Source organism: Peromyscus maniculatus, chromosome 19 (assembly GCF_049852395.1).
Source record: "Peromyscus maniculatus bairdii isolate BWxNUB_F1_BW_parent chromosome 19, HU_Pman_BW_mat_3.1, whole genome shotgun sequence".
In the NCBI taxonomy this organism is placed as follows: Eukaryota; Metazoa; Chordata; class Mammalia; order Rodentia; family Cricetidae; genus Peromyscus; species Peromyscus maniculatus.
Window position 1 is genome coordinate 22,797,435 of NC_134870.1, and position 16,623 is coordinate 22,814,057.

At 38.2% G+C, this 16,623-nt stretch overlaps 1 protein-coding gene across 1 annotated transcript in view; it reads left to right on the forward strand.

The window, feature by feature from the left end:
* The window catches only part of Wdr36 (WD repeat domain 36), a 35,048-nt gene that overhangs the window by 14,099 nt on the left and 4,326 nt on the right, over positions 1-16,623 (forward strand). Inside the window, exons 12-19 of the mRNA XM_006977931.4 lie at positions 291-436; positions 2,711-2,825; positions 3,325-3,490; positions 3,721-3,829; positions 6,211-6,290; positions 13,225-13,332; positions 15,019-15,116; positions 15,509-15,654. Of these exons, the coding sequence (XP_006977993.1) occupies positions 291-436; positions 2,711-2,825; positions 3,325-3,490; positions 3,721-3,829; positions 6,211-6,290; positions 13,225-13,332; positions 15,019-15,116; positions 15,509-15,654 (968 nt within the window). The remainder of the gene's footprint in view (positions 1-290; positions 437-2,710; positions 2,826-3,324; positions 3,491-3,720; positions 3,830-6,210; positions 6,291-13,224; positions 13,333-15,018; positions 15,117-15,508; positions 15,655-16,623) is intronic.

A 16,623-nucleotide genomic window follows, 5' to 3' on the forward strand; every position in this document is an offset into this window, starting at 1 on the left:
CATTCTATCATACTTGATTATAATAAACTTTTTTCTCAACAGAATCTGTGACAAGATGTATTAACTTCATTTAGCCATTTTATGATGCATATGTCGAACATTATAAAATACATGATTTTTATCTGTTTATAATCCATTAAATTGGGAAGTTGGTTATTATTTGAGATAACCTGTTTGTTTTACTCTTGGGTCCTTGGGACCATATGTGCATGTGGACTATAAGATGCCTAGCTCGTTGGTGAATGAATGGAAGGACCAGCATTTTGATTTATGATTTTACTGTGTTTAAGAGGAAGCTCGTCAAAGTGACTGGGATGGTATCATTGCTTGCCACCAGGGTAAGCTGTCTTGCTCAACCTGGAATTACCAAAGATCTACAATAGGTGCTTATTTTCTCAAGCCAAAAGGATTAAAGACAGATGAAATCTATGCAACAGTAAGTGACCTTGTTTATATGGTATTTTCTCCTTAAAGAAACACTTAAGTAATTTTGTTTCAGGTTTACTAATACTTCTAATAGAAAAACAAACAAACAAACAAAAAAAATAAAACAGGGTTTAACATTTTGGAGATAATGCCTTAACAGTATCAAGTTTTTTAACTTGAGCTTTTTAAATTTGTGATTGGATGTGAAGTACTGTTATCCTATGGTTTTGATTTGCGTTTCCTGCAGGACTTGTGGTGTTGAGCATCTTTTCATGTGATCTTGGCTCTCTGTATGTGTATATTCTTTTTTTGGGGTTTTTGTTTGTTTGTTTTTGTTTTTTGAGACAGGCTTTCTCTCTCTGTAGTCCTGGCTGTCCTGGAACTCGCTCTGTAGACCAGACTGGCCTTGAACTCACAGACTGCCTGCCTCTTCCCTTGAGTGCTGGGATTAAAGGTGTGCACTACCACCCGGCTCTATGTGTCTATTTTTAACAGCTACTGCCCTGTCTTAGTTTGTGTTGTAGGAAGGTTTAGGGACAGGAAGTGTGATTCCTCCAAGTGTTTCTTGTCCAAAGACTAGTTTGGCTCTTTTGGTCCTAAGAATTTTACAGAAAGACAATTAAGATTTTTTTTTTTTTTTAATTTTTGCTATTATAAGTGGGGTTGCTTTTAAATTATACTGAGTACTAATGTATTGAGATACAACTTACATTTGCATATCCTTGTGCCTTGTGACCTTGATGTACTTGTTTATTCTAATGATTCTTAGTGGATATCTCTGCTTTTGATTGAAAATGCTTATTAAAGTATATAATTCAGTGTTTCACCCTATTTTGTGCAAATTGCTTTACAAGTATGTATGCAGTATTTTCTTGTATGAAAAGCAAATCTTAAGCATTTTTTATGGATTTCTAAACCTCAGAGATCTTAAGCTTCTTTAGGAAGTCTATCTGCAAAAATGTTGAATAACAGTTTTTGTGTAAGTAGTGAAGATGACTACAGCTAATGTTTTACGAACACCTATTTCATTTATCCTCACAATAATCTCTTGCTATAGTCCATTGTTAGCTGGTACTATAACAATAAGACTGAGGCTTAACGTAGTAAGTAACACGTCTAAGTCCAGTAAAAGTAGTAAGTGATCAGGCTGGGATTTAAATGTACAATTGTAATTTACAGATACAGTGATCACTCAGAGTGTAATGTGTGTACCTCTGTGGTTGGTGGACGGATATTGTGGGATCTTAAGTGGTGCTGAATCATTTGTCTGACAGCTCAACTACCTGGAGCAAAGCCAATAACCAGTACAGAATAAGCAGGACCAGCTGTTAGAAAGTCTGCTCTGAAGGTTACCACTCAGAGGTTGCCTTCATGCATTTTAGTTTTGCTTTGCTTATTCTATCTTAGGTAATATATTTGAATGAATTAATTAGAAAAGGAAATTACTAGAAGTAGGTTTTCTAACAGTGGCAGATACTATTAAATAAATGCAAGGGACCATAGGGACCTTTTTTACTTGTAAGTAATGCCTTAGTTCCTGAGGGTACACTCTATAATACTACTTCGATGTGAGGTACTCAAAACTGGGTAAGACTAAGTATTCCATTTTCAAAGATAGAATGTTTTTAAACATAATGTTTTGTTTCCTTTTTTTGTAAGCTCTGTTATTTAGAGAAATATAAATACATTCAACATTCTTATGCAGTGCTATAGAAGTACATCTTGCATAATGATGTGTAAATTTTATGTTACCAGTACAGTAAACTTTAATTAAATATTTTCTACTTAAGTCTTAGAAGCCAGCCATTTATTTATTTGTGTGTGAGTCTTTTGTATTGTCTTTTGGGTAAATAACATGTAATTTACACATTAGCATCCAGTGATTTCTCTGGCCATGACCCCAAACAAGAGATAGATAATCTTGTATTTTTGACTTAGAGAAAAAAAAGCAGCTTGTTGACACATACTGATATTTAGAGTATTAAGATATTTATTTTACATAAACTGCATATAAATTGATGTGTTCTATCCAGTGTTTTATATATATATTATATATATATAGTTTTATATATATTTATATATTCTATTTGTCACAATTAAAATGTTTTTGGTTTCTAATAGGTATTTATTATGTTTTCAGTTTTATGTCAACTCTGAAAATAACTATAAAACCTTCTGTTTGTAAATTTCAGTTAACTAGTTATATTTTGTTGCCTTAGATAATTTCTTCACACTTAATTAAAACAGAAATAGAATTGTTTCTCTTTTTTTCTTTTGCCTAAAGGCAGTAGATATAACGTCCTGTGGAAACTTTGCAATAATTGGCCTCTCATCAGGAACTGTAGATGTGTATAACATGCAGTCTGGTATACATCGAGGAAGTTTTGGAGATGATAAAGGTATTGGATCTTTTTCCTCTTTTAAAAATAAGATTTAGATGGGTTTCTACAACTCTATGAGGCAGATATTGTTATATATGATATAAGCACCATATTGAAGCCAGGCAGTGGTTTCACAGATCTTTAAACCTAGCACTTGGGAGGCAGAGGCAGTCAGATTTTTGAGTTCAGGGCCATGCTGGTCTACAGAGGGCATTCCAGAACTGCCAGAGCTACACAGAAACCCTGTCTTCAAGAACAAAATAAAAACCCACCGTATTAAAATATTCAAAGGGAAGAAAGTCATGAATACATTAGGGGGAATTTTATTAAATTATTTTTCATGGAATCAAATGTTTTTGCTTGAACAGTCTAATAATTAAACTGTAATTCAGTTTAATTTCAAGATTGTAGGTTTTATCACTAATGAGACCTGAGGTGTTTGGATAAAAGAGTCACTTGGTCTACTGTTGATACTGCCAATCCTGATTTCTCTTTTCTTTCAACATGTATTTAAAAGCTCATACAGGTTCTGTTAGAGGTGTTGCGGTGGATGGATTAAACCAGCTGACAGTTACAGCTGGTAGTGAACGATTACTCAAATTCTGGAACTTTAAAAGCAAGGTTTTAATCCACTCTTTGAGCCTTGATTCATCTCCAAATATGATGCTGCTCCATAGGGACAGGTAAACATATTTGTCTTTAGTGAAAACTCGTAAGCAAAGCAAATTACCAAGTGGGAAGAAACCAAAAGCATTTTGGTAAATAACTTCATATAGTTTAATTTCCTATATAAAGATATATATATTTATATTTATTTCCTATATATAAAGATATATTTTAATGAACAAAATTCGGGTTCCAATGTTTTTTCTTTGTTTATTAAACTTGTCTTTATTTGCATTTGTCTTCCCAGTGGCATTCTGGGGCTTGCCTTGGATGACTTCTCCATCACTGTTCTAGACATAGAAACTAGGAAGATTGTCAGAGAGTTCTCTGGACACCAAGGCCAAATAAATGACATGGTAAAAACAAAACAGCTTTTGAAATAACCTCACTCCTTTCCCCTTCTGTTTAGAATAAAGATGTTCAAGTAATTGAATCTGTATTTTCTTAAGATTTTCAAAATGAGTGTTAATTTTCAGGCTAACTTTTAAAGAGATTTTAAGAAACCTTTGGGAAATGGTTTATTATTATGCAAGGAATTGATACTATCAAATTGAAGTATAAATGCCAGAGTTTATTTTGTCTTTAAATAAAGTCAGATATATACTTTGTAGAGTGAATTTTCCATTGAGTGTGAATATATCATTTTTCATTTAGTTTTAAAATGAGCTGAGAGAATTTACTTTTTTTTTCTATTTGTAATGAATTTATGTAGTCGAACAATAGATTTGTTCTGATATATTACTCTAGAATTTTTTATTAAGTTTTATTAAATTTTTTTCCATTTATTTTACATACTGACCACAGTGTTCCCTCCCTCCTCTCCTCTGGTTCCCTCCCCCCACCTCCCATCCTCTTCCATCTCCATGCAGAAAGGGGCAGGCCTCCCTTGGGCGTCAACAAAGCATGGCATATCACGTTGAGACAGGACCAAGCTCCTCCCCTTGTGTCAAGGCTGGGCAAGGCAACCCAGCATGGGGAATAGTTTCTCAAAAGTCAGCTCAAGTGCCGGGGACAGGTCCTGATCCCACTGCTACGAGTCCCACAAACAGACCAAGCTACACAACTGTCACACACATGCAGAGGGCCTAGGTCGGTCCAGAATCCATGAGCTCCCAGCAGCTCAGGCCAGCTGTCTCTGTGGGTTCCCCCATTATGTACTCTAGAATTTATATAACTAAACTACAAAAGGTTTCAATAAAAATAAGAAGTTTTCTTTATGTTTCTCAAAGGAGATGTGTGACATTGTTAAAACATAAGCAGATTTTAAAGTATATTATATTTAAATAAACCTAAAACCTTTAAAATTGTTAACTGAGGACCGTATTGAGTATATGGTATCATCTAGTATTAATTGCAGATTTATTTATTTGTAAAGAAAAAAATCAGAAAATGGTAACTGCTCAGTGCTAAAGCTAGTATTTAACAACCATATTACTTAATGAGCAGAAGTCAGAATTGACAGTCCTTTACCCTTTCCTTTAAAAGTAGGAGAAATTGGTTTAGGGAATTATTACATTGTGCAACTTGGAGAAAATCTGCCTTCAGCAGGTTTTGTTTTGACAGTATATGGAGGAACCAGGGTAGGAATGGGATATTATGATGAAGTAGCATTTTAAAAACATCTGTTGTTGTCAGCTTGCTCTTCCTATTTATTCCTTTGTAGCTTTTACTTCCCCATTTGTGTCTGTAGTTTCTCCTGCTCGGAGGTGTTCACTTCCATTTAATCCCTCGTGTTAGTTTTGTAACACAAGCCTGTCTCTGAGAGCCAGGTTTTCCCATCCTCCACTGTCTGCACCACCCCTAGACTGAGCTGTCCACACCTAAAGTTTGAGTTTTGGTAATCTTGGCTGCAGCCTGATGAATAGATAAGCTTTGAGTTTACTTCGGTAACATTTGCTAATAAATAATCCTTGTGGTATATATAAATTTTAATTTTTCCTTTGGAGTTTTTCCACTTCTAAGCTAAGGCTCTCAACACTACATGGAGAAGGAGCTCTTGTCCATCCTTTTATGGCTAGAAACAAATATTTAAAGTGGCATCAGAAATCTGTTACCTCAGTGTGTTTTGAAAATGTTTTTGCTCATTCTTGGAAATAAAAGTTTTGTTACAGGGAAAAGGTTTATTTTTCTTCCTTTTTTTTTTTTTTTTTTTTTCCTAACTGTAAAAGTAGGATTTCTTTGTTAACATGGTTTTAATAGAATTTTCATTCTCTATCTTTAGAATCATAGTGATTTAGATAAATTCCTAGGGTTGAGTACAATAGATACAGTTTTCAGAGAAGCAACATTGTTTTATTTACAAATCTTTACAGCTGAAATTAGAGTACAGAATATCTCTAACCACAGTTTCAGAATATTTGAATATTTTTTAAAATTTACTTTTAATAATGATATGTAGTCATAGTTTATTAATTCTTTAGGTAAATAAATAGTGCTATAAATATTGGTACAAAGTTAATTTCATGAACCTGATTTGATTCACTTAAAAACCTAATATTTATGTAAGCCCCAGAGAAGTGATAAATAGGAAATATATTTTTATTTATGTAAACTAAAAGTCTGAATTTTGCACAGTCACATTTATCATTTCATGAAACTTAAAATCCTTTCAAGTTTTGTATGCTTTAAGGTATTCATGTGTATACATGTGTCTATATAGGCATACCTATATAGTATATATAGAAATATATATAATGTATAAAAATACATTCAAATATATATTTGTTTTGTTTTGAAGACGTTCAGTCCTGATGGCCGTTGGTTAATAAGTGCTGCAATGGATTGCTCTGTTAGGACTTGGGACCTCCCATCTGGCTGGTGAGTTCATTTGTAAGTCCCTCGGATGATTTCTCATCGCTGTCTGAACATGTGACTTTTGCCTGTTGTTTATTGCTATGTAGTTGGCATGTTTTGCTTGTTGAGTGTTGTTGATGTCTTCAGTGTCAGGCAGTAGCATATGACAAATCAAATGAGCAAGGTAAATGCAAATCTCTTACTCATTTCTGCAAAACAGAGATACACAAGTGGTGTGTGTAAATCTTGAGAAAACCCGTGTGGTCTTGGCACTCTAAAGTAGAGCCCAAATTTTATTTTGAGGAATTTTGCTATTGTTCATACTGAATTTCATTAAAAACTGAAAGACCATAGCTTTCCTCGATATTATTTTTCTCTCTTTTTTCTCAATGATATGGCAGTATCAGAAATCTGTTTGCTGAGTGGAACTCACTGCTAATCCAGCACATTCTCAGGAATTGGTTAACTTCAAATGTGCAAGCAGTCTGACCTTTAGGAAGGAAAAACCCGTATTTCTCATTTCCCTGTAACTTTGCTATAGGCAGAAATCACACCCACCTTCTAGCATGTGCATCTGATTGAGAGTGAGCACAGCTGAGGAACCAGTGAGTGAGTCCACCGTAATCCCTGGGGACTTTTGTCTACAGGTGTATCCCTTCTCACTTACTGTAGAGTGAAGCAAAGTGTAGTTAGTTTAGCTTAGCTTGAAGACTGAAGCACAGAAGTTTGAAGATACTTAGAAATACTGGTAATCTATTACCTCTTGGCCTGTTGCAGTTCCCCGAAAATGAGTTTCATAGAATTAGAATTAAAATAAGAACAGTGACTTTTTTGGTAGCAAGTTTATCTTTGGAAGGGAAAACTAGGATCTGAAAGTAGCATTTAAAGCCTTGAAGCTTTGATTCAGCAATAGCCTATTTGCTGAACATTTTATTTTAGTAATTAGTTGAGTAGATTTAAATCTGGTAAGGTTTCAACTTTTTTTTAAGTATGTATGTTTTAGATGAACACTATTTAAGGTTAATGCACAAGCAAGAAACAAGACATTGAGTTTTAGAAAAAAGTGAAATCACCAATTTGACAAAGGAATATTTATTAAAGAAAAAAACAAGTAATTCTTAGACTGAAATTTGGAATGGAACATGAAAGGCGATATCAAACAACAAATGCTGTTTAATGTTAACTAAGCTGGCATTACACTGGTACTGGGTACTTCTGCCCTTCCGCTTCTTTCGTGTCCCAGTAAACACGGTGGTATTATTATTATTATTATTACTATTACTATTATTATTATGTCTGTTGAACAAGTTAGGAAAAGGAGGCTTAAAGAGATTCAGTAATTTGCCCAAGGGATTGCACTGTAAATGGCTGAGCAAAATGATAAACACAAGAGGAAGACCTTCCATATCAGCTTTGTTCAGGTTGTGTCATGCTCTCTAAGAATGGACCAGTGTCTCTTTTTTTCTTTTTAAGATTTATGTATTTATTTATTTATTTATTTATTTATTTATTATGTATACAGTGTTCTGCATGTATGCCTGCAGGCCAGAAGAGGGAGCCAGATCTCATTACAGATGGTTGTGAGTCACCATGTGGTTGCTGGGAATTGAACTAAGGACCTCTGGAAGAACAGCCAGTGCTCTTAACCTCTGAGCCATCTCTCCAGCCCCAGGACCAGTGTCTTAGTATAGGAGACAGGTGATAGAGAAGTGTCAGTGTCTCAGTGTAGGAGACAGGTGATAGAGAAGTGTTGGTGTCTCAGTGTAGGAGACAGGTGATAGAGAAGTGTCAGTGTCTCTGTAGGAGACAGGTGATAGAGAAGTGCTGGTGTCTCAGTGTAGGAGACAGATGATAAAGAAGTGCTGGTGTCTCAGTGTAGGAGACAGGTGATAGAGAAGTGCTGGTGTCTCAGTGTAGGAGACAGATGATAGAGAAGTGTCAGTGTCTCAGTGTAGTAGACAGGTGATAGAGAAGTGCTGGTGTCTCAGTGTAGGAGACAGGTGATAGAGAAGTGCCGGTGTCTCAGTGTAGGAGACAGGTGATAGAGAAGTGCTGGTGTCTCAGTGTAGGAGACAGGTGATAGAGAAGTGTCAATGTCTCAGTGTAGGAGACAGGTGATAGAGAAGTGTCAGTGTCTCAGTGTAGGAGACAGATGATAGAGTCAGTGTAGGAGACAGGTGATAGAGAAGTGCTGGTGTCTCAGTGTAGGAGACAGATGATAGAGAAGTGTCAGTGTCTCAGTGTAGGAGACAGATGATAGAGAAGTGTCAGTGTCTCAGTGTAGGAGACAGGTGATAGAGAAGTGCTGGTGTCTCAGTGTAGGAGACAGATGATAGAGAAGTGTCAGTGTCTCAGTGTAGGAGACAGGTGATAGAGAAGTGCTGGTGTCTCAGTGTAGGAGACAGGTGATAGAGAAGTGTCAGTGTCTCAGTGTAGGAGACAGGTGATAGAGAAGTGTCAGTGTCTCAGTGTAGGAGACAGATGATAGAGAAGTGCTGGTGTCTCAGTGTAGGAGACAGGTGATAGAGAAGTGTCAGTGTCTCAGTGTAGGAGACAGGTGATAGAGAAGTGTCAGTGTCTCAGTGTAGGAGACAGATGATAGAGAAGTGCTGGTGTCTCAGTGTAGGAGACAGGTGATAGAGAAGTGCTGGTGTCTCAGTGTAGGAGACAGATGATAGAGAAGTGTCAGTGTCTCAGTGTAGGAGACAGGTGATAGAGAAGTGCTGGTGTCTCAGTGTAGGAGACAGGTGATAGAGAAGTGTCAGTGTCTCAGTGTAGGAGACAGATGATAGAGAAGTGTCAGTGTCTCAGTGTAGGAGACAGGTGATAGAGAAGTGCTGGTGTCTCAGTGTAGGAGACAGGTGATAGAGAAGTGTCAGTGTCTCAGTGTAGGAGACAGGTGATAGAGAAGTGTCAGTGTCTCAGTGTAGGAGACAGATGATAGAGAAGTGCTGGTGTCTCAGTGTAGGAGACAGGTGATAGAGAAGTGCTGGTGTCTCAGTGTAGGAGACAGGTGATAGAGAAGTGTCAGTGTCTCAGTGTAGGAGACAGGTGATAGAGAAGTGCTGGTGTCTCAGTGTAGGAGACAGATGATAGAGAAGTGTCAGTGTCTCAGTGTAGGAGACAGGTGATAGAGAACTGCTGGTGTCTCAGTGTAGGAGACAGGTGATAGAGAAGTGTCGGTTCTCAGTGTAGGAGACAGGTGATAGAGAAGTGCTGGTGTCTCAGTGTAGGAGACAGGTGATAGAGAAGTGTCAGTGTCTCAGTGTAGGAGACAGATGATAGAGAACTGCTGGTGTCTCAGTGTAGGAGACAGGTGATAGAGAAGTGCTGGTGTCTCAGTGTAGGAGACAGGTGATAGAGAAGTGCTGGTGTCTCAGTGTAGGAGACAGGTGATAGAGAAGTGCTGGTGTCTCAGTGTAGGAGACAGGTGATAGAGAAGTGCTGGTGTCTCAGTGTAGGAGACAGGTGATAGAGAAGTGCTGGTGTCTCAGTGTAGGAGACAGGTGATAGAGAAGTGCTGGTGTCTCAGTGTAGGAGACAGGTGATAGAGAAGTGTCAGTGTCTCAGTGTAGGAGACAGGTGATAGAGAAGTGCTGGTGTCTCAGTGTAGGAGACAGGTGATAGAGAAGTGTCGGTTCTCAGTGTAGGAGACAGGTGATAGAGAAGTGCTGGTGTCTCAGTGTAGGAGACAGGTGATAGAGAAGTGTCAGTGTCTCAGTGTAGGAGACAGGTGATAGAGAAGTGCTGGTGTCTCAGTGTAGGAGACAGGTGATAGAGAAGTGCTGGTGTCTCAGTGTAGGAGACAGGTGATAGAGAAGTGCTGGTGTCTCAGTGTAGAAGCTTAGGAAGCTGCTATTTAGATTCCACCTTTTAAAAACATACCAGAACAGCAACCTTTGGTTCTTTGTTTTTCCTTCATTAACATTTTCATCATTTATGTAGCATGGTAAGTATTTGAAGAATGAATATACTCAGACTGGAGAGAGAGCTCAGCAGTTAAGAGCACTTGCTGTTCTTGTAGAGGACCTAGTTTTGGTTCCCAGCACCCACAAGGTGATTTATAGCTGTCTGTAACTCCAGTTCCAGACACTGTCTCCTGGCCTCGGCAAGCACTACATGATATGAAATACATATTTACATTCAGTCAAAACATTCTTACACATAAAATAAAAATAAGTATCCTTAATTAAAGCTACAAATGAGTATATTGTTATGTAACCTAAAAAGTGAGGTGATGCCTGAGTGAATATTTGAGTGTAGTGCCCTGCAGCTGTCCATCTGGGGCTGCTCCTCTTTAAAGCACCCTTTGACCTCACTGATGGCAAGTGTAAGTAGACTTCATAATCCCTGAAGTTACGTCAGTCAGCTAATGCGACACCACTCCCGTGTTCTATTCTGGTTTCTGATCTACTCGACATTCAGGCTAACTCTCTAGGCGATGAGAAATACATATGATTAAATGGCTTTATAGAAGAAGTTTGCATTTGGTTTTCTTGTTCCTTCCTCAGCTTTACATTCCGTGGAACTTTAGCATGAGACAAATTGGAAGACAATACTGTTTTAACATTTCTCTTAAGGCAGAACCATCCATTTGTTCTCCTTAGTGAAAATTCCTGTGGAAAGTGATTCCATCACTTCAGCAATAGAATATGCTAACACCAGTTCAGTTTTCTGGATTGATAGAAATAACTTAATGTTCCTTTGTATATGCAAGGCTCTGATGTTAAAAGATTAGATCCCCCTGAATGCGACTGTTCCTAATGTCCATCAGGAAAAATGACAGCATACCCGGGACTTGTCATTTTCTAGGGTTATCAGGACACTTCTGGCTGGGATTAAGCTTGCACACTGAAGTTTTGTGAGCGTAGGTGATGGTGGAAATATGCTGTATGTGTGGAAACTGCTTCCTCAGTGCGGTGCTTTACACCACAGTGGAGGGCCAGTCCACCCACACACTCCAGCTGTAGAAATGAAGTTGCACAATGGAACTGACAACATTGAAATCTCAAATGGAACAAGTTTGCTCAAGCAGTTCATTTTCTGAACAGACGGACTCAAACATGGTAGGGGTTTCACCCTACATACTTCAACCTCTGCTGTGCTTCAGGACAAGGGAGAAGTAACAAATGAGGAAATGGTGTGCCTTATTATATGCTGGGATAATACTGTCTGCTCTGAGTCGTCCAGGTTGTGTGAATGAAGAGAAATGATTTGACATTTAATCACCACTGGCTTTTAAGTGGTTGAGCACTTTGCTTCCTTGTCTTACGTCCCCTACAAGTGTTTCTTGTGAGTTTCCCATGCAGGCTTAAGCAGAAGCCAGACCGCTTATCGCCTCTCTTTCCTATAACAGAGAATTGGCCAACAGTGATTATCTTGAACACACACAGTTTGGCATTTGCTAGTTTTTGTTTGTTTGGTTGGTTGGTTGGTTTTTCCCCTCTCATTTTGGGTTTGTCACTTAATGTCTTCCCTGAAGAGCTGACATGGACAGTTGCACTGCTCATGGTATATCCCATACACTGCTTGTGTATCTTTAATTACGGCTATGGTTTTATTGTAATGATGTGGTTAAAAGTGCAGTCTGCTTGGGCTTAAATCTAGGTCAGTTGCTTTCTATCTTAGGAAATTTTTAAATCTCGCTGAGACTTGATTTTCTGATCTATAGGGAAAGATGATTGTGTCTCACACGCTGGTAAAGATTGCATTAGTGACTCCACTCAAGTGCCCACAACAGGATACTTGTAAGCACAAAATACAGGAGCAGGGCACAGCTTAGGTGTTATTGTCTCTCTTCAATCACATGTATGAGCATAGAGCCTGAACTTCAGACATTTGTTATATGTTTCCATGAAAAATGCATTGTCTTTGACTTGTTTGTTTGTTTGTTTTTATAATTTTAAAACTAGTCTACTTTGGGGCCGGAGAGGTGGCTCAGCAGTTAGGAGTACTTGTTGCTTTTGCAGAGAAGACTGGGGTTGGATTTTTAATACACATAGTAGCTCACAACCATCCATAACCCCAGTTCCAAGGAATCCAGCAGGCATACACATGGTGCACATACATGCATGCTTGCAAAACATTCCTACACATAAGTAAAATAAGTAAATCTTTAAAAACAACAACAAGAAGTCGCCTGCGCTTCCTGAAGGTGTTCTTCCTCCTAGCAGGCTGAGGAGCCTCTGCTCTAGACGTTCTCTTGCCCCCTGGCCTACTTGGACTTCCTGCAGTCACTAACCATCCTTTGGAGATTTTTACTGCTAGATGATTACTACTGCAATCCCACTGTTCTTCCTGTTCAAATGTATTCTGCATTATTCTGATGGGGAATTTCCTTATGAAATCATCTCCTCAAAAACATTCAGTGGCTCACTATCAAGATGTGCAGGTTGTGTTGGTATTCTTTGCATAATGGTCCCTCCCTACTCTCAGTGTGTGATGTGTGATGTCTTTAAAATTGTTCACAATATATAGTGTACCAAAACTGGGGTAAGAAAAACAGTATTTCTTGTGTTCTCCTTACTGTTGAATCTTCTCCAGTTTATCAGTCTGTTTACTGTTTTGGTTCTTCCCAGTTGTCTGTTGTCACATAGCAGCTTAGTTGACAAAGCAGTGCTTAGTGCTCTTTCTGGCTATAATTTGTAAAAAGCAAAATACTTTTTCCCCAACTTTTGTTGCTTGTTATCTTAGTAAAAAAATACTTTTTTTTAAAAGTACACCTCTACAGCTGGGCAGTGATGGCGCACGCCTTTAATCCCAGCACTCGGGAGGCAGAGGCAGGAGGATCTCTGTGAGTTCAAGGCCAGCCTGGTCTACAGAGGGAGATCCAGGACAGGCACCAAAGTTACACAGAGAAACCCTGTCTCGAAAAACTAAAATTAAATAAATAAATAAATAAATAAATAAGAGTACACCTCTACAAGTAGAGCTTAAGTACTTAAACTTCTCTTTGTAGCCTTATTGACTGCTTCCTGTTGGACTCGGCTCCTCTCAATGTCACCATGTCCCCAACTGGAGACTTTCTAGCAACTTCCCATGTGGATCACCTTGGGATTTACCTGTGGTGAGTTCTTTCATACACTACCTCTTTATTTTGGGGAGGAGGAGGAAGAGGAGGAGGAGGAGGAAGATGACAATGGTCAAAATCAGTGGTGGTTAAAGTTGCCATTTCGTTTGTTTTTATATCCAACTGTCACATAGACTAAGTAATCTACCATGAATCTACAACTGATACTTGATAATTTGACAGCTTTGCTCAAGTTTACATTCTAAATTACATCATTTATGTCTGTTATTAAATGTCTTTTATTGGCTAAAGGACTTTCAAAGATTAGATTTATTTGCTAAAGAGATTTCAAAGATTAGAAAAGGAAGTTCCCATTAGGACTTAACCCACTGTGTAACTGTATGACCTTTGCTAGTCACTTCTGAACTTTAGTGTGCTTTATAATATAAAGTAAGGCACACATGAGCAAAATGCTTCCTAAGATGGATTCTAGTTGCATGCAACTAGAAAGATTTTATTTCTTTCTTGGGTTTATAAACCCAATTCTTTTAGCTGTCCTGAAATTTGTATATTTATTGCATGCTGGTCTTAAGCTTGTAATCCTCCCGTCTCAATTTGATGAGTGTTGGGACTGCATGTGTAGTCTACCTTATCAGTCTTTTCTAGTTATAAAATATGTTCCAGTTTTAATGGGGGGAAAAGACAATTTGAATTATCATTTTGTCCATCTTAAAAAGTAAAATGTGGTGTCATCTGCAATCAGTGAAGCTTGAGCACTTCACAGATTAGTAGCAGTTGGGGGAGGATGGAGCTGTGGTGCTTCTCCATAGAGTACGGCTGATAAGAGGACTTGGGACCCGAGTTCCCAGTTTTCCATTGAGTTTCATATCGTAAGTATAGGGAAATCTGCCCCTACTTTAGTACAGATATTTCTATCCTGAGCACTCACCTAGGGGCTGCTTTGCAGATGCATAACAGAAGCATGATTACTTCGCCCTTTTAGAAAAGGCCACCTGACAGCTATTTAATGCGCCCAAGAATATAATTATGGTATTCACTTTAGCTCACTTTCCCAAGCTTTCTTTTTGCCGTGCTTTTTTTTTTTTTTTTTAGTAAAGATTGGTATTTGTGAAATGCTATATGGAAGTTATTTTATCCTATTAAAATACTATCTGCTACTAGTCTCTTGTCAACAAGTTTTTGTACTATGTTCAAAACACTCAGGCTTGCCGTGGTTGTGCAAGCCGTTAATCCCAGCGCTCAAGACCAGCCTGCTCTATGCATGATGGGTTCCAAGTTAGCCACGGCTGCATAGTAAGACCCTGTCTCACAAAATCGGAAACGTCATTTATTTTATTTAATGTGTGCGTGGTTAGCTAGCATGTCTGTCTATGCACCACATGCACACAGTGCCTGCAGAGACCAGAGAGGGCATTGGATCTGCTGGGACTGAGGTTACAGACAGTTGTAAAACACCCACGTTAGTGCTGGAATTTCTCCCAGTCCTCCTGAAGAGCAGCCAGTGCTCTTAACTGCTCTACTGTCTCCAGCCCCATTCATGTTTTTATACAGCTTTTTTATGATAACGTTTTCAAATTAATAGTCTCTTTTGAGGTATTAACTAGTTAACCATTGTAGTCTCTGGCCAAATTCGAGATCATTACCAGATATTAAAGTTTCTCTGAAGATAATGTTTCTGTAGTAATGCTGCTGTTATAAAATACTTGCTTTTTGCTTGCTCAGGTCGAATATTTCCCTCTATTCAGTTGTCTCCCTACGACCACTTCCTCCAGATTATGTCCCTTCGGTAGTGATGCTTCCTGGGACTTGTCAAACCCAAGGTAATCACAAAATAACAAAATAATTTCTGAGGTGTATTAAAAATCTGTTGGATTATTGCCACAAAAAAATCAAAATGTAATGCATTCAAAGTTTTTTTTTTACCTGATTTAAAATATGTTGAATGACTTCAGTTTATAGAAAGCCATAACTGATGATATATCTTTGAGATATAAAATATGCCACTGTGAAAGTATTTGAAGTCTACTGATGAGAATTATAATTAACAGGAGGAAAGAAGGAAAAGGGAATAAGCAAAGGAAATATGGGAACAGAGTTTGCAAAGCTACATTGATTGAATGTTATAAAATACAAATGAATGTGGGATGAATTTGGTTCTTCTATATGATAGAGCTTTGGCCTTCATTTGTCTTACCTGCGCGTCTGTTTTAAGGTCCGGAAGTGTTGGAAGAACAGATTGAGCCAAGTGATGAAATGATAGAGTATGAGTCGCCACAACAGTTGAGTGAGCACCTTGTGACTCTGTCACTTCTCCCTGAGTCACGCTGGAAAAACCTTCTGAATCTTGATGTTATCAAGGTAATATTGTAGTAGTCTTGAGTCTGCGTCCCAGCCTGTACTCCAGCAGCATTTCCTGCTTTGAGGGTCTGAGGGAATGGCTATCAGGCTCTGCTGTTTGACGAATGGTGTTTTATGGATGTCATCACAGAGGTCCCTTCTCTATGTCCACTTAAGCACACTGCAGGTGTTGGCTTGTAGCAGAAGCAATCCGTGACTGCAGGGCTTTTAGACCAGGCTATTTTAATATCTGGTCTAATAAGTTATATTTCTTGCTTTCAAAACAAAAGAAAGAAAAGTTGTTATCTAAATATATGTGTGTGTTACTGCTATGTTTAAGAAAGTTATACTAGGGTTTTTATTATTATTATTATTATTATTATTATTATTATTATTATTAAGCCACAATTAACCTTTTACCGTTCCATGTTCTTTCTGCTGCTAAGACTTTCAGAGCTTTCTGTGCCAGAGTCAGCAAGTGAGTTCATGAGGCAGGACTAGGGATGTCTGATGATACTGTAGTGGTGAAAACAAAGGGAGCCCATTTGTCCCTGAGGACAGAACAATTTGAAGAAACTTGGCCAGCTAGAGAAATGGCTCTATAGTTAAGAGCAGGTACTACTTTACAGAGGACCCGAGTTCAGTCCTCAGCACCCACATTGGGTCTCAAAACCACCTGTAACTCCAGTTTTAGGGGATCTGTTATCCTCTTCTGGTCTCTGTGGTCACTGTACTCAAGGGCACAACCCCCCACACACACACACACACATGCTCATAATGAAAAAAATAAAAACAATTTTGTATAAAATAGAAATTCTGACAATAGAAACTTCAGTGGAATTTTTACAACATGAAATATTTTATAAATTGGCAATAGTATTTTCCTTTTAAAAGTATTAAAGTTAAAATTCCCTCGGAAGGCAGAGCCAGGCAGATTTCTGTGAGTACGAGGCCAGCCTAGTCTACAGAGTGAGTTCCAGGACAGGTGCC